This window comes from Penaeus chinensis, chromosome 26 (assembly GCF_019202785.1).
Source record: "Penaeus chinensis breed Huanghai No. 1 chromosome 26, ASM1920278v2, whole genome shotgun sequence".
Lineage (NCBI taxonomy): Eukaryota > Metazoa > Arthropoda > Malacostraca > Decapoda > Penaeidae > Penaeus > Penaeus chinensis.
In genome coordinates this window covers 14,052,581-14,077,355 of record NC_061844.1, presented here as the reverse complement: position 1 = coordinate 14,077,355, position 24,775 = coordinate 14,052,581, and the positions used below count along the sequence as shown (strand labels likewise).

General features: G+C 37.5%; 2 protein-coding genes across 2 annotated transcripts; one reads left to right on the top strand and one right to left on the bottom strand.

The window, feature by feature from the left end:
• Window positions 1-2,212: 2,212 nt before the first annotated feature.
• LOC125039226 lies at window positions 2,213-7,602 on the top strand. The gene is made up of 4 exons (XM_047633030.1): window positions 2,213-2,720; window positions 4,317-6,200; window positions 6,394-6,590; window positions 7,063-7,602. Exons 1-4 carry the CDS (start codon window positions 2,535-2,537, stop codon window positions 7,208-7,210), a joined length of 2,415 nt encoding a protein of 804 aa, XP_047488986.1. The 5' UTR covers window positions 2,213-2,534; the 3' UTR covers window positions 7,211-7,602.
• Window positions 7,603-9,453: 1,851 nt separating this feature from the next.
• LOC125039225 lies at window positions 9,454-14,859 on the bottom strand. The gene is made up of 5 exons (XM_047633028.1): window positions 14,783-14,859; window positions 14,569-14,616; window positions 13,158-13,332; window positions 10,481-10,650; window positions 9,454-9,976 (listed from the first exon to the last, which is right to left on the bottom strand). Exons 3-5 carry the CDS (start codon window positions 13,317-13,319, stop codon window positions 9,613-9,615), a joined length of 696 nt encoding a protein of 231 aa, XP_047488984.1. The 5' UTR covers window positions 13,320-13,332; window positions 14,569-14,616; window positions 14,783-14,859; the 3' UTR covers window positions 9,454-9,612.
• Window positions 14,860-24,775: the final 9,916 nt, after the last annotated feature.

Here is a 24,775-nt window from a genome sequence, read left to right as displayed (position 1 = left end):
TGTATGTATATGTATATATATATATATTTAGATATATAGATAGATAGATAGATAGGCATATATATAAATAAATATAGATAGATAAATATATTTGTATATATAGAGAGAGAGACAGAAAGAGAGAGAGAGTTAGAGAGAGGGGAAGGAGGAGGGAGTTCATATTTACATATCTATCTATCTATCTATCTCTCTATATATATCCTGACTGATATGGGCAGGATCCAGGACTAGAGTGGAGGTGCCTGACATTCATTCCGAGACCATGTGAACAGATTCGAGGCAGAAACGGAGTAGAAACGAAAAAGGAATCGCAACAGAGCGCCAAAAGAGGGGAATTTTCAGCAAGAGAAACACCGGCGCAGCCAATATCTTCTGGCGTGGTTGCTGCATCGTAAATTAATATAATCCAAAAGTAATCAAAACATTCATTTAAACATCGTGGAGAAAGGCCCATCTCTCTGCGCATAATTAGTGCTTAGTTCCTTGTTAAAAGACACCGCCAAAGAAACCACACTACCGCAGCTTCGGAAGTTTGCGAAAATCTATATTTCGGATTCTGTGGGGCGGAGGAAAGAGCAGCTGAAAGAGGGGAAGTATTCTATAGGCATTATCAGTTCATTTACTAATTGCTTACTAATGCGAAATAATAATAGTTTATAAAATGGTACAAAAGTGGGAATCTATCAGACTCTTGTGCGAATAAGCTGTTTAAAATCTGCACAACACTAGTTCGAATTCTTAGTGACAGAAGCTGGTTTTTTTGTTTTTTTTTCTACATAAACGGAAACAAAGTTCGGGTCATATCATATTTTTCTTTCCATTTTATTATTGAAGATGTAGAAGTTGGCTTATATTTTATTCCCCCTTTTCATAACTAAATACGCGATAAGGAAGAGATTCGCTGACTTCGAAAAGTGTCCCCTAATAATAAACATTTTCTGTTTTAGCCTTAACCCGCAAAAAAGGCCGAAATAAGTTGACGGAAATCTGGCAGCTATTGAGGAAGAGAGAGAGAGAAGGAGTAGGTGGCTGAGGTTCACTAGAGCAATACGCTGTCTTCTTTTTTGTCCATTTTCTTACTTGGTGTTAGTTGCATAGAGAACACTGATTCTTAACCCTTTTGCCCCTTTCTCAAACCACCAATACCCCCACGATGTGTGTATATATATGTATATATATATATACATATATATATACATGTATGTCTATATATACGTGTATATATGTATATATATGCTTATATACATGTATATATATGCATACACACACACACACACACACACACACACACACACACATATATATATATATATATATATATATATATATATATATGTGTGTGTGTGTGTGTGTGTGTGTTTGTGTGTGTGTGTGTGTATATGCATACGTACATATAGGAATATACGTAGACATATATATAAATGTAAATGATTATATATACTATATATACATGTATTAACATACATATATATATACGTATATATTTACACACACACACACACACACACTATATATATATACATATATATATATTTATATATATATATATATATGGATGTATGTATGTGTGCCTGTGTGTACATATATGCGTGTGTGTATATATGTGTGTGTATATATATATATGTATATCTATCTATATATATTATTTAGAAGTGTGTGTGTGTGTGTGTGTGTGTATTTGCGCGCGTGTGTGTGTGTGTGCTTGTGTGCGCGCGCGTATTCTATGCATACACACACATTCTCTCTCCGCACCGCCGCCGCCGTGTCCGTATGATCACACGGACCTTTTCGTCCTCATAACGGTGTTCGTTCTCACCCTTGGATGAGCTGACGCGAGCGGCGCCCCTCGACCAGTCAGCCGTCTCTCTGCTGAGCTGTTCTCTGGCGAAGATACCGTTCGCTGTGGCGTAGAAAATTGCTCTTCAGATTATTTATTCTCGTTCGTTTTCGTGCGTTTGTAGTAATTTCGTACCATATTTGTCTCTGGTTTTCGGCTGTGTATGGTGTATATTGCGTTCTCATTAACTAGTAGGTTAGTAGAATTGTATTAAATAAATGAAGGAAAGAACGGGTATTTTAGCGTTTCTGTGTCGAATTATGTGAGCCAATAGAAATCGGAGGCGATAATATCCGTCGCTCGTTATCGTTCAAGGAAAATCAAAGATGGCGGGAAATCCAACATGGCGCGCAGTGCAAATCGACATGAGTTGAGCGGCGGTATTGTGTGCGTGCGTCTCGTATGGAACTTTGTGTGGTGCTTTATAACGACTTTATTAATGGTCTTTTATTCTTGAGGTATGAAGGAACCATATTTTGTGACGGATCACAGAGTCTTTGAGCAACTTTGACAATGTTAGTTCCTGCCAAAGTTGGAAAAAAGTTGGAAAAAAAAACACATCGAAACTATATCTTCAAGTTATTCCTTCTGAAGCCATATCTTTGAACTAAACACGATAACACACGGTTCGGAACTTATGTCATACCATGCACTAACTTTCTCGATACACAATCGTTAACCATCATTATCCGTCGTTATGAGCGGACCACCACGCATGCCCGTTCCCTGGGCAGTGGGCACGTGGGCATTCACTGTCATGTTAGCGTGTATGGTGACTGCTCTCCTCGAAGATGACACGAGCAATAAGGACCATATCGTGCCGTCGTACACTTCTGTAGATGATAGTGAAGACTTGCTTGCTTTTCACAAACGCGCTTCGCAGGTGAGTTCATAAATTTGCCTTGTCATTTAATTGTTAATTTATCAATTGTGTGATATATGTTTTAGTTTTTTTTTCATCCACTGTTTGTTCAGTATGAATTAATTATCTATTGTTTTCTAATATACCTTTTTAGCGTTTTTTTTATATATATATATTTCCTTTTCAGTATTCATTGTTTGCTCACTATTAAAATTATGAGTGTTTGCCTGTTCCTTCGTAGATAAGGTTATGAGAAGAAAAGGTATGAGTGAAAATTAATAACCCTTGTGTGTATGTGTGTGTGTGTGTGTGTGTGTGTGTGTGTGTGTGTGTGTATGTGTATGTGTGTATGTGTGTGCATTAGCAGGGTCATTTATTAATTTGTGTGAGTAGCTAAAGTCACGAAAAGTTAAACATACTGCAAAACGCAATCAAATAAACAGAACAGATACTACCAAAATGCAATAATATTGTAAGAAATTAATTTTCTTGAAATAACTTAGAATGACAAAAACTTAACTAAGAGAATGTGTGAGACGAGTATTTCCAATAAAGATATAAAATATTTCTAGTGCAAGATTTTAATTCATTCAGAACGCTGTACGCTGGTGTTGATTTTCAAAAATAGGACCGGGAAAGTAAGGGAGAACTGTACATATTCTTCACATATCATAAATACATAAATACATATACGTACCTATCCATACATACATATATATATATATATATATATATATATATGATATGCTTACATGTATATATACATATATGCATATATACACACACACATACGCATATATATATATATATATATATATATATATATATGTGTGTGTGTGTGTGTGTGTGTGTGTGTGTGTGTGTGTGTGTGTGTGTGTGTGTGTACATACATACATATATATATATGTATATATATATATATATATATATATATATATGCTTATATATATACATATGTATATACATATATATATATATATATATATATATATATAGGTGTGTGTGTGTGTGTGTGTGTGTGTGTGTGTGTGTGTGTGTGTGTGTGTGTGTGTGGATTTACAGACATACTCTCTCTTTCTCTTTGTCTCTCTCTCTCTCTGTCTATCTTTTTCTCTATCTATATATATCAACATACACATCTCTCTCTCTCTCTTTCTCTGTCTGTGTCTATCTATCTCTCTATTTGCCTATCTATCTCTCTATTTGCCGATCTATCTATCTATCTCTCTCTCTCTCTCTATATATATAAATATATATATATATATATATATATATATATTCAGTATATAGTATTTCCCAAAGGGGTGCGAGCCCTTGGGAGAAGGGCAGTAATTTCTCTAAATATCTTTGTTATTCTCTTAACGAGATCATGGACACATAATGGAAAGTCTGATTATAATGCCACTAATTAATACTTATGAAAGAAACTAACAAAACATACTTATAATTTTCTTTAAACTGTGGGAGGGAATTTTATTTTCACATGTAAGGGAGGCGCGGAGGGAAGGACAAATTCCTAAAGGGGAGCGTGGGAGTTGAAGGGTTAGGAACCACTGCTCTAAGTTGTACATATCCCTAAGTACTATTCGCACACTACAGCCATGCTTTGTCTCCCAGGTTGCTGCCAACTCCCGCTATTATGGGCCAACCTTCGATGACCAGAAGCAAGAGAAGGAAGCGCCCGCCAAGCCTTTCTTTGAGGAAGCGACGTTGGCCAGGCAAGGGGACGAAGTCAATCCAGATTCGCTTCATACGGACGGCATGACAGATGCGCAGCGGCAGATGGTCCAGTTGCTTCAGGAACGGGACTGGAAGGTCGTGGTGCGCGATCCCGGCTTCAGGGAGCTGCTGAAAAAAGAGATGGTTCGCTCGGGCGTCCTTCACGACCATGAGTCCATCATCCAAGCAGCTACGGATGCCGCGAAGAGGGTCGAGGAATCCACGGAAGGCGACGGCGACGATGAGGAGCTCCTGAGGCAGATCGCGGACGAGGCGGAGGTGCGAGGTCTGGATTCCGGGAAGGTCGCCGGGCTGGAGCGCGAGCTGAGGGACGCCCTCCGCCGCGAGCCGCGTCAGAACAGCATCTACGACGTCCTGGATGGCGTTTGGAATTACAATAGTCCGAAGTCGACGAGGGACAGGACACGGAATCGTTACGAAGGATATAACTCCGGCTCCCCCTTCGCCGTCATGCCCTTGAACGACATGATGGGCATCTTCCAGGCTCTGAACCGAGAATACGGCGCAGCCTCCAGCAGCTACGCCTCGCCCCCTAGTTCGAGCTACGCCTCGCCCCCTAGTTCGAGCTACGGCGCGCCGCCCAAGTCTTCGGGCTACGAGAAGCCTCCGAAGTACGTGCACTTGCCGCCGATCAAGGGCCCCACCTACTACCCTCCGATCGAGGTCTGTCCCTCGGGCCACAGCGGCGTGTTCGCCTTCTTCGCTTTCATCACCCTGACGCTGACCCTGATGATCGACTTCACGCTCTCGGTCATGGTGGACATCAACGCAACTGGCATCGGCGGCATCGGTGGTTCGACAGTCGTCAACAACAACAATAACAATAACAACAATAATAACAATAACAATAATAACAACAATAATAATAACAATAACAATAACAACGGCCGATCTTTTAATATGTTCCCAAATGACTTCGGTGGTCTGGACATCGACTGGTCTCTGGTCTCTGACTTGGACCTCATCGACCAAGACGTCCTCAGGGATATTCGGAAGGAGAGAGATGTGTCCGATTCCTTCCCCGAAACACCGACGACGGATAACGACTCGAACAGACCCAGAATCATCTTCGATCGCTGGAAGAAACTCCTTCCGCTCGGATCGATGTTCGTCTTCCCAAAGGCCAAGGGCGAAGTGGCCACGACTGCTTCGGAAATCGAGAGGTTCGGGTTCCTGAAGCAGTACCCCACTTACGGGTCAGAGAATCCCCAGGCGGAGGACGCCACGTCTCAACTCCTTGAAGTGGGACAGGGAGTTTTCCACAGTTCGGCATCTCTCTTGCGCGCCAGTGATTTTGAAAACTTGCAGAAAGGGCATATGGAAAAAGAGTTCAGATTACAGAACACTTTGAATACCAGCTTATATAGTACTACGAGTCTTTATCAACACCTGAACTCTTCCTACCTCTACTTCCATCCGGATTACGGCCCAAAGACCTCCATTCACGCGACGCCTACCGTTGTCTCCACATTAACGGCAGCAGTTCCTTTATCATCTGCTGTGAAATTGCCAAATCAAATAGAACATGAAAAGGGACACGAAGGTATTATCAAACAAGAGAAAACAAAACCACCGCCATCGGAAAATGAAGATAAAGACACCAGCGAGAAAGAAGGTAAACGAGACAAGAAACCTTCCCATCCTCCGATGACGAGACGGCAAAGGCGCGCTCATCAGCGGCGGGCTCGGAGGTTGTCCAGCACGAGGCCCGAAGACGTGCCTAACCTCCATTACCAGTCCGTCATCCTACCGGGGAACAAGGTCGGTTCTAAATGGCAAAACGCTCTCCTGCGCTGGCGAAATCGGCGGAAAGAGCTCACTACACGCTCTTTGTGTGTTTGGTTTTACCTTTTAGCTCTAAGAATGTAATGGATTTAATTATATTAACACGTGCTAGACTGTTATGATCTTGAACTACGATCTTCCTCCTCATGACCAGAAATATTTCTTGTAGATCAATCTCCGCGAGTGGTGCCTAGGAGGTCGAGAGTGCCACGAGGCAGCAGTGAGGGCCATGTTCAGCGTGACCCGAGGGTATATGTTGGCCCTGGCTGAGACGCAGCGATATTGTGTCCTTTGGTTCATCTGCGACGCCTCCGCAAAGGCTATTGCAGAGGGCGCTGTAGGGGCGATGGCCGCTACTCTCGCTAGGTAAGACGCTCTTTTCAGCAAACCTTGCTTGGAATGATGTCATCCTAATGCTCTTTTTGTTTGCTTAGACATCCTTTTCCGCAACTCCCCCTTGGTGAGTCATGTTTCCGAAATCTCGCCGAAGTTACACGTCATTTTCCACCAAACATTCTTCGCATGAAATCGTTTTTCCGCTAATATTGTGCTGGATAATACGTTTTCTTTCCTATTCAGCATGAGGTTAGCAAGTGGAACTTGGTCTTATTTCCGTAATCATTTTCTAAAATAAATAATATATCCTTGTTTTCATCAACTTTAAATGTTCATAATATATACAAAGAAAAGCTGGATTACTCATAATTCTTTCTTTTCCTCTAACAGGAAATATAGTGATACATAACCAGTACCAGTACCAGTGAATGAATAAATAATAGTAAGCAAAATGAACAATGCATAATAATTATTTCTCCCCCCCCCCCTCTCCCCTTCACAGCGGCGTAACCAGCCTATACCCGACTGTCGTGTCTGGAGCGGGCCTTAGAGAAGTTATTACGGCCAGAAATGTAGGCCTACGTACTGCCGATTGCTCCAGGTTCCTCGTTCAGGAATGTCGCCTGGCCAACCGGGGAAAAGCGGATTAATTAACACATCGGTGCCGAAAAAGCCGCATGGATTAGATTGGATAATTTCTCAAAGCAGAATGTTGCTGGCGATGTTACAGCTACGTCAGAAGTGCTTGACTTTGATAAAGATGAAATGCCGAGGCGTTAGGTACACCCTTTTCTTCGTGGAGTTAGTCACTGTCCATCGCATCTGCATTGGACGCGATGGACGCCAATCACCTCAAGTTCCTCGTCGCCAGAAGAGGCAGTGATCGAAAGAAAGATGTCCAAGTTATGTGTTCTGTGATGGCGGAAGAACTTATCCTTTTCCTACGTGTGATGTAGTTAGAATATACCTTTATGGGAAGTTATTATTCGTACGACTATGTTATTGTTTATATGAGCTGCTAAAGGCATTTGTTAAATACAAATATCTTCATTATCATTATTTATTATTATTGATGTTATTATTATTATTATTATTATTATTATTATTATTATTACTATTGCTAGTATTACTACTATTATCATTATCATTATTATTATTATTATCTTTATTATCATCCTTATTATTATTGTTCTTATTGATATTATTATCATTACTATTATCATTATTATCATCATCATTCTTATTACCATCATCATTATTAGTATCAGTATTAGTATTATTTATATTATTAACATTATTATCCTAATTATTACTATCATTATCATTATTATTTCCATTATCATTATCACTCTTACTATCAGTATTGTTTTTACTATTATTCCTATCATCATTATGATTATGATTATCATAATTATTATCATCATCATCATTATTATTATTATTGTCCCTATTATTTTTTATCATTATTATCATTATCATTATCATTATCATTGCCATTGTCATTATCATTATCATCACTATTATTACTACCATTATTGCTATCATTATCAATATTATTATTATTGTTATTATTATCATTATTATTATTGTTATGATAATTATCATTATCACCATTATTGCAATCACCATCCTGATCATAATCATTGTTATCATTATCATCATCATCATCATCCTCATTATTATTATTATTATTATTATTATTGTTGTTATTATTATCATCATCACCTTTACCGTTGTTGCCATTATTGTTAGTATTAATATCATCATTATCATTCATTTTATCAATATCATTCGGGAACATCGCTATTGTCATTACTGTTAGTAGTAATACTACTATTACTGGTATCATTATCAACATCATCGCTGTGCTTTTGTTTGCCCCTAGCTGGTTCGTCGCGGAGAATGTCCGTTAAGGTGTGTCAGTTTTCAAATTATTGCGTTTTCTGTATTAATAAATCATGCCATAAATACCTCACATTTTTTAATTCATTCAACCAAATCAGAAGATCGCACTTTTAAGCCCTTAGAGTTCCTCCTTTGTAGCAGGCGAATTTTTTGACGCTGAGGAAAACGCTGCCCGCCGTTAGTGTGGATGGGGATGACGTAATAGGTGTTGTTTACAGTTTCATTCATTCATCGCGATGGCGGAGTGTGTAAGCAGCGAAGAAGAATGTGGGGAACAGAAGCACTTTAGTGCTAAACCGAAAGCGAGAGAGAGAGAGAGAGAGAGAGAGAGAGAGGGCAGTTATATATATTATATATATTTATATTTATACATATATATATTTATATATATATTATATATATATGTGTGTGTGTGTGTGTGTGTGTCTGTGTGTGTGTGTGTGTGCGTGTGTGTGAGTGTGTTCTGTATATATATATATATATATATGTATATATATATATATATATACACACATATATTTATGCATGTATGGATGTGCGTGTCACACATACAAGACTAACTCAAAATGTGAGCACAAAGAGAGACTAATACTAGCAGTGTGTACCGAAGATGATAACACCCAGAATGCCTCTCTCAATATTAACTCATAAAATACATTTAAAAGGAGACAGGCGCCAGAATGAAACCAAAAGACTTTATCGTTAACAGTCATTCCTGGAAGCAGCGCTAAAAACCGAAGCTCTTATTCATTATGATATGTTGGGATGATGCCATAAACATAAAAATATATATATAAAAGAATAATGTACAATTCATCAAATCTATACACACTACATGGAATTTATGTGAAGAAAACAGGATATTTACACGTGAATACTACACGGCATTTATTTCTGAAGAAAAAATAATTTATACTACATGGAATTTATGTGTGAACCAAATGGGAAAGTTACACATAAATAAAACATGAAAGCTTTGCACGTGCAATGCATAAAATTTGCGGAATTTACATATGGACATACAATCTACACATGAATATTATTTTGAATCTACAGCATATTTAAATGCAATCAACACAATATAAGTCCTATGCATGATGGAAATAAAACATGTTTATAGAAGGAGTTGAGGTTTATTTACAAACGATTAAATAGAGGAAAAACAAACTTTTGCAATCTGTAATCTGTACACAAATAAAGGATTCTCAAAAACAGCTAAACATACACACAATGTACAAATCATACTCAAATGAACCAAACCTCTCCGCGATGAAATTAGAACAGAGTATCCCTCACAGTGTCCATCAGGTTTTGGAGCAGAGGTTGATAGAAGCTGGAGGGTAGGTGCGGGGCTCGGTACACCCCAGGATACCGGTAAGCGGAGGGGAGGGCGAAACATTCGGAGTACCGGAGGGCGCAACCACGTAACCGGGCACCGACTTCTCCAGCTGAGCCCCACGTCTTGGAAGAGCGTGGAGTTTACTTTTTCTAACCAGGATCCAGCATTGGTGCTGTTGGGTTAAACGGTGCTATAAGGATTATTTTTTTGCTTGGAATATACTTACTGGGTTATACGGGGCTTTTTATATATATATATAAATATATATATATATATATATATATATATATACACACACACACACACACACACATCTATATAATCTATATGTTTTTTTTTAGGGGGAAGGCTTAGAAATATATCTATTAGGTTATACTGTGCTTTGCAAGTATTCACTGTGCTTGGATTTACGCTATATTTAAGCTTCGTTGGGATTCTCGTGTTATTAAAACATCAACGATTCTCTTGAATACTAACTTGAATACCCGTAACTTCCCCAAGTATTGAGAATCTACCTGCTGAATATCAAGAACCTAACTGGGCACCAAAACCCACCTTAATACCAAGAACCTACAAAGAACCCACTTCGATACCAAAAATCCACCTATCAAGAATCAGAGTATATATAAAGCACTTGAATACCAGAGTACCAAAACCCCGAATACCAAGAACCCACCTGCCCACGGAGGCGATCACTTCTCCGACCGGACCGGCAGAAGCGGCTTCTTCAGCTCCTTCGCAAAGAAACCTTCTGGCGCATTCGGCGTCCTGTGCAGCCAGAGTGTTGAGGAAACCGCGGAGAAGGCTGTAGCAGGCTGAAGTGGCCTGTTGGATTTCGTCCTGGCTCTGGGGTCGCGGGAGAGGGGTTTGTGGTTTGTTATTTTGTTGTTTTCGTTTGCTGTTGTTTTGTTGTTGTTCGTTTGCTGTTGTTTTGTTTTTGTTCGTTTGCTGTCGTATTGTTTTTGTTCGTTTGTTGTTGTTTTGTCTTGGTTCGTTTGCTGTTGTTTTGTTTTTGTTCGTTTGTTGTTTTGTTCTGGTTCGTTTGCTGTTTGTTGTTTTGTTCTTGTTCGTTTGCTGTTTGTCATTTTGTTCTTGTTCGTTTGCTGTTAGTTATTTTGTTCTTGTTCGTTTGCTGTTTGTTGTTTTGTTCTTGTTCGTTTATTTGTTTATTATATTTTTATTTTTATTCAGCTCACTGAGGTTTTTTTTGTTTTTTTGTTTTTTGTAGTTGTAAGTAGTAGCAGCAATAATAGTAACAATGTTGTTGATATTGTTGGCGGTGTTATTAAGGGTAATATTAATGTTGTTCAAAACAGTGGGAGTAATTATTCTGTCTTATCAGGAATAGGACTGTTATCATCAGTAATAGGATTTGTCATTATTATTATTACTATTATCATTATTATCATCATATTCTTGTTATTGTTATTATTGTTTTTTGTCAGTGTTATAATTGTTGTCATTTGTATTATTGTTATCGTTATTACTACTTTTATTGTCATTGTTATTATTGATATCGTTATTACTAAGAGTAGTAGCAGTAGTAGTAGTAGTGTTTACCAATCTTATCATTCAATTATCATCATCATTGTCATTATTTTGTTGTTAGTGTTGTTATCACGATTATCATTACCACTGTCATAATCTTTGTTATCATTATCATCATAGTAATCATAATCATAATAATGATAATAATATCATCATTATTATCATAATTCTTATCGCTATTATTGCAGGTGTTGTTTTTGTTAGCATTATCACTATCATTATCATTAGTATTGCTATTATTATTATAAACATAACTGTTGTCTTTATTATTATTATTATGATTATCATTATCATTATCTTAATCATTACTGTTATTACTGTTCTTATCATTATCATCATTATTACCATCGTCATCAGTATTATCATTATTACCATCATCATCAGTATTGTCATTGTCATGTCCTTCTCACTAGCATTACAAAATTATTTACAAAATAATCTACGGAGAAAACACTCCCGTTTTCAGTATATTGATGTCACTGGCAACGATCATACTACGTTGAAATTAGCTTTTATTGTGATTACTATTAATATTATGAAAACCATTATTGATATTCTCATAATCATAACTATTATAGCTATTGTTTCATTATTATTATAGTTATTATTATTATCATTATTATTATTATTATTATTACCATTATTATTGTTATTATCATTATTACTATTAATATCATTATCATTACTATTATCATTATTACTAATATTATATCATTATTATTTTTCTTTAATACTATCAATATTACTTATATTGTTATCAGTATTATAATCATTATCATCATTATCATTAATATTATTGTCATTATTACCATAGTTATTTTTAATATTGTTAATATCATTATTATTCTTATTATTATCATTATTATCATTATCGTTATTGCAATCATCATCATTATTATCATTATCATTATTATCATTATCATCGTTATTTTTAATATTACCTTGATCATCATCATTGTTATTATTATCATCATCATTATCGTTATTATTGTTATTATTATTATTGATATCATTATTATTATTATCATTATAATTATCATTATTATTATCATTATTATTATTATTATTATTATTATTATTATTATTATTATTATTATTATCATTATTATTACTATTATTATTATCATTATTATTACTATTATTATTATTGTTATTACTATTATTATTATTGTTATTACTATTATTATTATTATGATCAATATTATTATTATTATCAATATTATTATTACTATAATAATTACTATTTTCTTATCATTACTATTGTTATAATTATACTAATCATTACGATCATTATTACTACTGTTATCAGCATCACTATCATTATCTTCATTTACTACCTGTCATCATCAATATTCATCGTCATCATCACAGTCATTATTATTACTATTCTTATTACCATTTATCACCATCAATCTTGTACCTAACACTCATTATCATTACTATAGTATGTTCACCATGATTATTACAATCATTATTATTACTATTGTTACTATTGTTATCATTAGTATAATCATCATCATTATCATTAGTAGTAGCAGTGATGATTATGATCATCATTATCATTACTCGCATTATTATTATTATTACCATTATTATTATTATTATTATTATCATGATCATTAATTATCATTATCATTATTATTATTATTATCATTAATATTACTAATATCAAAGTTGTCACGATTATTACTATCATCATCATTATCATCATTATCATCCTCACGACCGTCATTACCATCACCATTACCATTAACTGTCATTATCATTACTATCTTTATCATCACCATCGTCACCAATCCCTTTACCTGACACTCGGCTTTGAGATTGACGTCCTCCTCCACACCTCGAGCGTCTCGTTTCTTCCTCCTGTTTCCTTGTAGCTCGAGGATGAGGTCGAGCAGCGCCAGGAGGAAAGCCAGGAATCCGAACACGCTGAACGAGTCGGAACACCCTCCGTATCCTCCCATTCTGGCTTGGCCGCTGTGGATGATGCGAATTTTAGAAATATAAGGCGGAGGATGAAAGGAGAAGAAGGAGTGGTGGAGGAGGATATGGGAGGGTAAGAGGAGAGGGAGGAGAAGTGGGAAATGGGGGAGGACGAGGAGAAGGTCGAGGAGCGTTGGGGCTAAAAGGCCAGGAAATCGAACACGTTTTCCTCTCGTTCTGGCTTTGGCCGCTGAGGACGACGTGGGAATTTTAGTTTTCGAGGCAAAGGAGGAGGAAAAAAAAGGAAGAAGGGGATGGAGGGAGGAGGAGAAGGGGGAGTAAGAGGAGGAGGAGGAGGAGAAGTGGGAAAGGCAGGAGGACAAGGAGGACGAGGAGGCAGAAAACGAGAATAAGGAGAATGAGAAAGGGCTGGAAAAGGAAGGGGAAAGTAGGACAGAGAGAAGGAAAAGGAGGAAGAGGAAAAGAAAAGAACGAAAGCTGGGAGGTGAAAGGAAAGGAAGAAAATATTTAAAATAGAAGGAGAAAGCGGTAATATACAGAATAGGGTGTGCGGGAAAAGGAATAAGGATACGAGGAGAACAGTAACATATTAATGAAGAAGAGAAGGCGAAAACAGTAACAAGAAGAAGAAAAAGAGAAAAAAAAAAATGAAGATATTGTTTACATTGAACCTACTGGAGGTAGTGTTAACGGTGGAGGTGATGATGATGATGATGGTTAAGATGATGATGATGGTGATGGTGATGGTGATGATGGTAATGGTGATGATGATGATAATGATAATGATAATGATAATGATGATGATGATGACGGTGGAGGTGACGATGATGAGAATGACGATGATGGTGACGATGGCGATGTGATGATGAGGTTAGTGATGATGATAATGACGGTTACAGCGATAATGATTATGATGATGACGATGACGAATGATAATGACGATGGGTGATAATCATGATGACAGTGATAATGACAGTGCAATGGTAATAAAGGCAATGAAAATGTGCTGTTGATAATAGTGATAAATAGTTACTTTGTAATAAGTAATCTATTGATATACATCTTTTAAGTAATAAATATCTATATATATTATCTTCCCATCAACAGCGTAAACATACACACACACACACACACACACACACACACACACACACACACACACACACACACACACACACACACACACACACACACACACACACACAATGTCAAAACAAAAATATCTGTTAGCACCACACAAATGCAATAAGCATGCGTAGGTTAAATTACCTGCTCGTGACGCTACTCAAATGCTCCTCGATCTGATGAAGAATGTTGCTGTGAGAAGAAAAAAAATCATGATTATCTTCTAGATATGAAGGCTTTCGAATCAGTGAATTTTAAAATAAATAAATAAAGAGGGAAAATAAAAATGATAAACATCATGAAGATAAACTACGTCATAAAATATGATTTTTAAAAGTTATCATCAAGTGTTTTTTACCTTGCCACTTCTGATGTGTTATCTAGAATCGACTGTGCCTGAGCCTGTGGTAGGAACAGGCACAGAGTGAACAAAGCTACTAGTCATGTTTACTCTTTCTTCTTTTTCTCTTTCTAATTCTTCTTCAACTTCTTCTTCAACTTATTATTATTATTATTATTTTCCTCTTCTGTAAAATCACTTCACGTAAACGATTTCGGAGACTTGCTCTGCACAATATATATAACACACCACTTGTATTGCACTTGAACCTGCTATAGACTAGAGCCTAATTTTCAGTGCGTAAGATCTTAAGATTTTTTTTTTCTTCAGAAGTTCCAATTTTGTTGCTATAACCAACTGCCTTGTGTCTGTTTCATCGAATATTCTAACACTAAACAACAGAACAACGAGAAGGTCAACCACAAACAAAAAATATAAATCTAAGAAACAATTTTTTTCGAATCTTAAACCCCGTGGAGCAAATTTGTAAGACTTGGTTATAAGCACAGAGACCAAATGCCAGTTTTTAAGAAGGAGCGAACTTCACGCGGCAACCCATGGCCCTCTACGCCGCTGCTGCCATCTATCTTCCGAGGGGCGGGGGAGGAGGTGGGCGTGGCTTGAGCGAATAACGGTCGCGGCGGCAGTCGGTTAGAACGAACTCTCAGTGTGCCATTCAGGTTTGAAGAAAAGTAGGTAGTACATATCTCTTCATTTGGAAAAGTGTGGGGAGGAGGGCAGGATTACCGTAATACAGTGGTCCACAAACCAATTGCCGGTTCAACGTTTATCGCTGTAAATCAAAAAGAGAACTCCGATTTAAAAAAATAATAGTAATGATATTAATAATGGCATTGATAATGCACACAGGTGTCTGCAACTTTCCGCAAGTTTGCATAACTATATGCACACATAATACTAATGACAATAATGATACAACGACTAGTATTACTTACGATGATAATTATCATAACAGCTACAACAATAATAATATTGATCATAATAACACTAATAGTGGTATTAATAACTTTAGAAACAACAACAAAATAATAATAATAATAATGATTATTATTATGATAATCATGATATTGACAATCATCAACATCATCATCACAATGGTAATAAGTGCCGAATTATCCTCAAGGCTGAAAAGGCCGAAGCCGAGGGGCCCACCAAAAGCTGAGGGCCCCTTTCTTTCAGTGGTAAATGAAAATATGGTTACGACAAACACACGCTGCACGTCACTGTATTTAATTTATAAGTAACCCTCTTTGATACCAAAGACCGGATTATCCTATAGGTTAATATAGGCTGCAGCCTAGGGCCCCCCAAGCAGGAGGCCCCAACGCAAGGCCCTTTATTGAGATAAGAGGCTCCAGTTTGGGACCCTGGCTGAAAATCATGGGGCCAGTCCATATTTGATGTTGGCTATGTCTAATGATAATAACAGTAGTAGTAGTAGTAGTAATAGTAATAATAATATCAATAATAATAATAATGATAATAATAATAACAACAATAAAACAATAATGATGGTGATGATGATGATGATGATAATAATATTAATGATAATAATAATAATAATAATAATAATAATAATAGTAAAAATAATAGTAATAATAGTAGTAGTAGTAGTAGTAGTAGTAGTAGTAGTAGTAGTAGTAGTAGTAGTAGTAGTAATAATAATAATAATAATAATAATGGTGATGATGATTATAACAACAGTGATGATAATAATAATCATAGTAATGCAAAGAAACAGAACAGCACCAGCATGTAACACGATAACCTCCTCAACCTGCACCAAAGTTTGCTTAACCTACAAAAGCACATTCACGTAGCGACCCGAACATACCTGCTCTGTCTTCATAGATATAACGGATGTGTTTCGTGCGTTACGGTAAGTCCCCGTTAGTTCGCCTTGCATAAACAGTTACATAACACTGTGGGTTGTCACGGTGTAGTTTTAAAGAGGGTGGTGGTGGGGAGGAGGGGGGGGGGGGTAGTGTGAACGCATAGGCCTATGGAGTTTTCTGATTTTGGTTATCATTGTTTTTGCTGTTGGTTGTGTTATTATTATCTTCAGTAGTAAAAGTAGTAGTATCAACATAATCATTACTACTATCATATTATTATTATCATTATATTGGTTATTATCATATGATTATTATTATCATTATTATGAGTATTATTATCATCATTATGATTTATACTATCATTATTATGGTTATTATAAATATTATTATTAATATTATTATTATCATTATTGGCCTTATCATTAACATTACTTTTATTATCATTATCAATATATCATTATTATTATTACTTCTATTAAAACTACCATTTCCATTATTGCTAATGTTATTACTATCATCATTACCATCATAGTAATAATAATTACCATTATTATTACTATTATTTTAATTACGAATGTTATTATTATTGCAATCATTATTATAATTGTTATAATTGGTTTTTTTTATTATTATCATTATTATTATTATTATTATTATTATTATTATTATCATTATCATTATTATTATTATTATCATTATAATTATTATTATTATTATTATTATTATTATTATTATTATTATTATTATTATTATTATCATCATCATTATCATTATTATTATTATTACTTTTATTATTATCATTATCATGATTAATGTTATTTTTTATCATTACTGATATCAATATCATTAATGTTATTAATATCATTATCAGCATTATTATTATCAATATCAGCATTATTATAAATATTATTATTAGTCTATAATTATCATCATTATCATCATCACAATCAGTACCATTATTGTTAATATCACTAATATCAGAATTCTTTAACTTGAGTACTTGTTCTATCCACTTAATTCTGCGTTCCTTGTTTCTTGTTGATTTAATTTTTTATTGTTATTTTAACTTTCTGCTAACATGCTATTTGTGGATGGTTCTCCATAATTGTTGTTTGGCTCTCATTTTATCTTCCAGGGCGTAAATAATTTCTGAGGTGAGATCCGTGTGTTTAGTATGCCAGAGTGGGAGTTTGTATTAGTTGATCAAATGAACGTTTGTGTGGATAATCTTTAATGAGGCACCGCTGCTAGGTGTAAATATCTTATTTATTTATACAATATGATTATATCCCATATCCACTTTAAGACGACCAAGTCATAAGCTTCATAGAAATTATACTGCAGTTTTTTTCTTTGGCATCGTCTTTCGCTCGCTGTCGCTCTAGGATTTTGATCTCGGTTCCCTTCACAGTCGGGGAAGTATCTCGCTCTGTAAAGGGATTCCTAGACAGAGAAGAGTAATGTGAACGCCGCTTTATACACCAGGATACTTTCTCGGCTATAAGTCACCGAGATAAAGCGCGGGTTTGGTGAAGCATCCATGGCATCACTGTGAAGTTCCTTACTAACATGATTTACTCGAAAGAGTCAGGAGTGCCACTTGTAATCTCCCATTTGACTGACTAACGATACAGCATCGCGTTTTGCTTGAGTGTCATCAGTGTTTTCTGCTAATTAACAAAGTGTGATAAAGCCTTAATATATCTACTGCAATACAAACTTCAACAACTTGGTACCATGCAGCTCTAACACTCCATTCTACATTCCCATCGTGATTCAGAGCTTTTACAGAGAGACCTGTTTTCCAAAACCTGTTCATATTTTAGTATGATGGTGTAAATACGCTGACTGATGTCACGAATATAATCAGGAATTACTGTTGTGTCTATGAGACGAGCCGAGAGTAGATTACAATCAGGCGCGGGGCCCCATTCCGAGCCATTGATCCAATTGGTTAACGGCCGACCCTGACTACAAACATAAACCATGACCCGCTTGTGTTACACCCACCTTGCATCGCCCTCCTCTGTCTTGGTCCAGTACCTGGTTGACCGAACCAAAGCAAGACTGTCCGTCATGAGAGCAATGACTGGGAGACGCATAGGGGCCAGACACAAAGTACTAAGATCATTCTATGTACATGCTGTCCGGCCCATTGTGGACTATGCTTCAGTCGCTCTGATTGCTGCAAAGAAAAAGCACACAGACAAATTAGAAACAGTCCAAAATGAAGCTGCCAGGATAATTCTGGGTGCCCCGAGGTGGACGAAGGTCCTCAACCTCCTGATGGAGGCAAACCTTCTCCCCCTGGACTCACGAATCGATCTAACGGCAACGCAATTCCTGTCAAAGGTCATCCAGGCTCCCAGGAACACAAGCCAAAGACAAAAATTAGTCAGATGCCTCGAACAAGACAACGAGCTCGTTGCAAACAACTCCTGGCTGTCTCATACAGCCAGGGTGTTGATACGCCATCAGCTCAAAGAACAGCTTCTTGCTAAGGGCATGGACTCCCCCCACCCCGACTTTGCCGAAGCCCCGCCGTGGGCACTGAGCCTGATAGAGTTCAACATAATGAGCCTGTCAATGAAAAAGAGCCTATACCCCATGCCTAGCCTAAAGGCAGAAGCCCACAGGGTCATTGCAGCCATCACTCCTCCGGGTAGTAGAACATACTACACGGATGGATCGGTCGATCCCTTGAGCCACACTGCAGGCGCCGGCTTTGCAGCAAGGGATGCCACGCGATCCATGAGGGTAACAGACAACGCCTCCTCGCTACAGGCAGAGGCAGTTGCAATCATGGGAGCCCTAGGCCACGCGTCCCTAGGAAGGACACGTGGTCATACACACAGACTCCAGGGCAGCCATTGACTGTCTTCAGCACAGCTCACCCACAGACAACATCTACCTACTGACCACGATTCTCACAATGGCACAGAGAATTCTTGCTCAGGGTAGAAGAATTATCATCAACTGGGTCCCAAGCCACATCGGCATCAGAGGGAACGAGCTTGCTGACAGACTAGCCGTCGCTGGCTGGGGTATGCCCCCAAATCCCATGACGATAAAACCGAGCCGAAAATTACTAATGGAGAAGTGTGCCTTGGTCGGTCGTACCTTCCTACGGCAGCTCCACAGAGAGGAAACGAGAACCTCCCCCTCGGCCAGCTGGTACTCAGACGCCACAGGCTGTGAACCACTGGCACTCTCTGAAGTAAGCAACAGAGGTACCGAAGTCATTCTTCACAGAATGCGCCTAGGTTACCACTGTGCATGGCAGATTATCCCAACAATCGAACGCGATGAAAGGTGCTGCAAGCACTGCGGCGAGCCGAACGCCACACTAGTCCACTACCTAGAAAATGGTGACCATACACAATTCCTGAGACATGGAACGCCCACAACAGCCGCCGTGCTGGTAAAGAGGCTAAGCGAAATACTTACACCATGGCGGCAGGAGCGCCTGCTGGCAATCCCGGCGCCACGGTAAGGACCGAGTGTCAGGCAACTCAATGAGACAGCCGTAAAAAGCTGACACAGGCCGGGCCATATTTAGAAGGCCCGGGCGAAGCTAAAACTTCGCAAACCAAACCACCACATCCTCTGTCTTTTTATTTTGTTTGTCTTTCTCGTTTTCTATTTTTTCTTACGTTTTTGTAATTTTCTCATTTTTTACTTATTGCGTTTGTCTGTTCCTCTTTTTCCATTTCTTATTTTTGCTTCTGCTTTGCTAATTATTTTGCGAGAAATCGGTGAATTTTGACGTTATTTTTGAAGCTGCATTTAGACATGAATATTTCTTTTCATCATTATTTTTTCATTCTTTAATTCAGTACGTACTTGTTAAGGTATTTTTGACAATATTCTTTTTTTAGTATCATTTTCATCTTAGTAATTGGTTTCATGATGGTGCGTTTCTGTAACATATAATCCAAATTTCTACTTTTTCTCCATATGATGATTTGCAAATACCTATCCAATGCTCATCTCAGTTCAGTAACATATGTAAAGTCAAACCTCACTGAACCTATAGCGACCCAGCCTCTTTCAGATACTTAAAACACCCACACACATTTGTCCATTCCTTTAGAACCGGCAAGTGCAGTGTGGGTGGTCGGGTTAACCGGTCCATCTGTCCAATACGTAATGTGATGACTGTAGGGGTTTTCTTCGCCTCTGCTATCAGTTAAGGCATGGTTAATGGTTAATAGTTGAAACAAATAAATATACTAGACATCAAGGTCATATAGCACTATGGTAAGGTAAAGTAGTAGCGAAAAGGGTTAGGGATGTGATAATGATTAGGGTAAAGTTAAGGGTTAAACAGTACTAGAGGGTGCTATGGTATTGAAGAGCAGTTAAGGCATGTAGTCCCTCTTCCTCGTGGTCTGGAAAGGAAGTGTCCGAAGAGGAGATGCAATATACAGAAACCTGGGTGAGTGAATCATTGCTTGTACTATATTATCGCTAAGGAGAAGCATGGACTGACATGGGTTCCCACCTTCGAAGTAAAGGGAGGATTGGTGTGGATTTGGTTGCGGGTGGAGTGCCCCTGTCTCTGATCTCTCGTCAACACCAACTCCTTGATTTCGGACATACCTTTGCTCTACGTCCTCCTTTTCTTTTCTTGTTTCATCTCTGCAAAGTCTGTGCAGGGAGGATGTCGCCATTTTGCCTTCAGACAAATGCAGTTCGGTGCTTGTTTCCGCCCGTGCTTCCCATCTACAGAGAGCCCAGGAATTCTTGGACAAGGCTCAAGTTTCCCCGACTAGAACTAGAACCCCTAGAACGCACTGCCACATTTCTTTTTTGCCTCAAGCAAGTAAGCATCCGTATGCTCTAAGGTAAACTTTTACAAAGGATTCAGAATTATCAGCCACCGCCTTTCTCATTTCTATGTGTAACCCAGGGTTTATGATTCGGGCGTGCATTTGCGCTTGATTATTCCCTAACGAGGCTATCTTGCGTCCTGGCTAACGTGGTCTTTCATCACTTTCTTGGCACCTTCACCTCTGCCCACCTCTGCCACTCTCAGGGCTTCATCGCCCGTGTTCGCGGTGTCTCGTCTGCGACCATGCTGATTTGGGATGTTGACGATGATCAGAAAGTCCCACTTGATTACATCCTTTATTTACTTCACAGGGAGCTCCTTTTTCCTTCTGTCAACCGACGTCTTCCTCCACTTGATTCCTCCGAATGTAGTTTCTTTTCTCAGATCTCCGACGTTGCGATGCGCTCTCAATTCTCTCTTATCTTGACAACCTTGTTCATGAAATACATATAGTGCGAGCTTCCTTCAGTCTCCCGTCACCCAGTTTGGCTGATACGATGTCTTTGCTCATTGGCCTCATGAATGCAGAGTTTCAGGGAACTCGCATTCCATTGAAACAACAGTATTCCAGTGAAACAACAGTAGTCCCCTTGTAAACAAGGGGACTACTGTGGACTATACTGGGTCAGCAGGGTCGGGAGAGGCCAGGGCCAACTGTGATCATGTGTGGACAACGAGACTATATTTGGTGGATTTATTAATCCTTACAAAAGCTGTACTGAATCCTATGTGATATAAGTAATTTCAATTAAAAGTATAACATTATGTCTTGTGTTTGTAAGAACCATTTGAAATAATATTGATAAAGAATAAATCTTTGTAAAAATCAGAAGTATTATTTTTATTCAAATACCGAGTCTGCTCCAGAGAGAGTGGAACAGTAAATTTGTTATCCAGTGCCTATATGTGAACATTTATGGAATATGCTCATCTAGTTTATTGTCTCTGCTCAGGGGAGTATTAAGAGATGTAATAAGTAGTATAGTAGCATTTGCGAGGGCGTTAGGTAACAATCATTCAGAGACTTCTCATCTACCTTTTCTCAGCCTGCCTTTTACTAAGGAAATCTATTCTCCCTGTCGCCCCCTTCACCTTTTCAACTGCAAGCTCACCTTTCGCCAGGTGAACAGCACCACAATCTGATCGACACTAACCCTCCCATTACATTGAGGGAGTTACCAATGGCATTCCTTTTACCTCCAGTGGTTTGGTAAGACTGGTGATAGTCTCATCAAGGGTGGCTCTCAGCACAAGTATGCTATATCCAGGGGCCAGCAATACCCTTTTCTGCCATTAGTGGGGTGCAGGCTATCAGAAGATATGGTCAACTGCTTATGCCTGTTTTTCTTTCCTGAAGTTCACATCTGAGGTGGAATCTTCCATGATATATAAGCTGCCCCTTTTTAACCTTATTTTTTTCCCACCTCATCTCATCTCATCCATAAGTTGCTCTCTTATGGCAGTCAGCCTTCCCATAAACTGCCTGAACTTGCAGCCTGACCTGCCTTCCTTTCTGTTTCCCTACCCTCACCCAACCTTCTAGTAATGTTACCCTTTCCCTCTTATTTACCATTTTTGCCTCTATTTCTTCAAGCATGAGTGAGTCAAAAAGTGAAATAAAAAATTCAATTAGTTGATCTTCAAACTCAAGTCTTATTAGGTACATCAGTAATTACCCTCTGAGATGCACATATGACCTTATGCCTGGGCTTGTTTCCATTTCTCAAAGATACTTTGCCTCCCTTTAGAGTAGGTCTTCAGTCCACCCTTATTTCATGGTATTGGCAAATCTATACCTGCTCTAGGTCCAGTTTCCAGAGTCACAGCCTTTTATGTCATAGATCTAAAGCCTGTAAACTGCACTGCCTCTGACACAAGAAAATAGTGCTAGGCCCTTGATACATTTTTCTCACTGACTATGATTGCAGTCTATTTTTTTTGCATACTGATACTTCCTTGAAATGTGAGTACATTTCCATCATAGTAACTTTGTACACAAAGTCAACTGCTCTATCAACAATCTAGGTCTAGCTACTATACACTATAACATATTCAGTATCTATTCAATATATGTGGATGAACATTAAATATTCACTATATATGGGTAAACAATATAACAATTCTACAAATAGTTCATGGTCAATAACTTTAATTTTGTTATAAAATATGTGTAGTGTAAAAGACTGGGAAAATAATTATCCATATACTACAATAATACTGGGATTAAACAGACACAAAATTTAAGTTAATTTCATTTTAATCTTCACACGCAAAATCAGTACCCGGAACATGTTTGACACCTTCTTTGCTATTAATATTAATACTAATATGTTATAACTATATACAATCCATTAAAAGATCAAAGAAATAAACCTTGACAACAGGCTGAAACACTGACAGTAAATGAAAGATGTTTAAGACTGTTATGTTTTTATTTAAGTTCTTTTCTATTACTCATTCTGTAAGATTCAGTCACAAGAATCCACGTACAATATCACTATTAGAAGAGCTGTTTTTCTTATTCACAGTATCATTAAGGTACCACGGCTATAATAAGCACTTGATACAACAATGATATTAAGGTTTTGAAAAGATTAATGGCTAAAACTGTCTGGCTTAATATTAACTATTTGAGCGATTTAATTGCAGTCACCTTTTGATTTTCACTTCATTGCAAGGTTTTAAAAATACCTGTGGTACACTATTCTTGTCTTTTATTTAAAAGCACTTTATATATATAAATATTATATACGTACATATACACAAATATATATATATATATATATATATATATATATATATATATATATATATATATATATAACATGTGTGTGTGTGGGGGGGGTGTATGTATGTATATACGTATGCATGTATGTGTGCGTGCGTGTGTGTGTGCGTGTGCGTGTGCGTGTGCATGTGCGTGTGCGCGCTTGCTGGTACACGTGTATGTATGTATGTATATATGTAAATATATAAAATATACGTATATATACTTGTATGTATAATTAAAATATACATATATACATATATATATATATATACATATACATATATATGTTTTATACATACACGTATATGTTAAGGACCATTTGTGTTTGGAAACCCTTCAGACCACAGTAACTATTCAAACTGGCACATTAAAATCATATCCACATACCTATAAACATATTCTGTACACTCATATGTTTCATGATCATGTATCTTAAACTTTCACTGAAACTCTACACCCTCTTTCAGGTTCATCAGAGTGAGGTTATACTGTTGTTTCATCCATGTCTAAGAAGAAGAAGAAGAAGAAGAAGAAGAAGAAGAAGAAGAAGA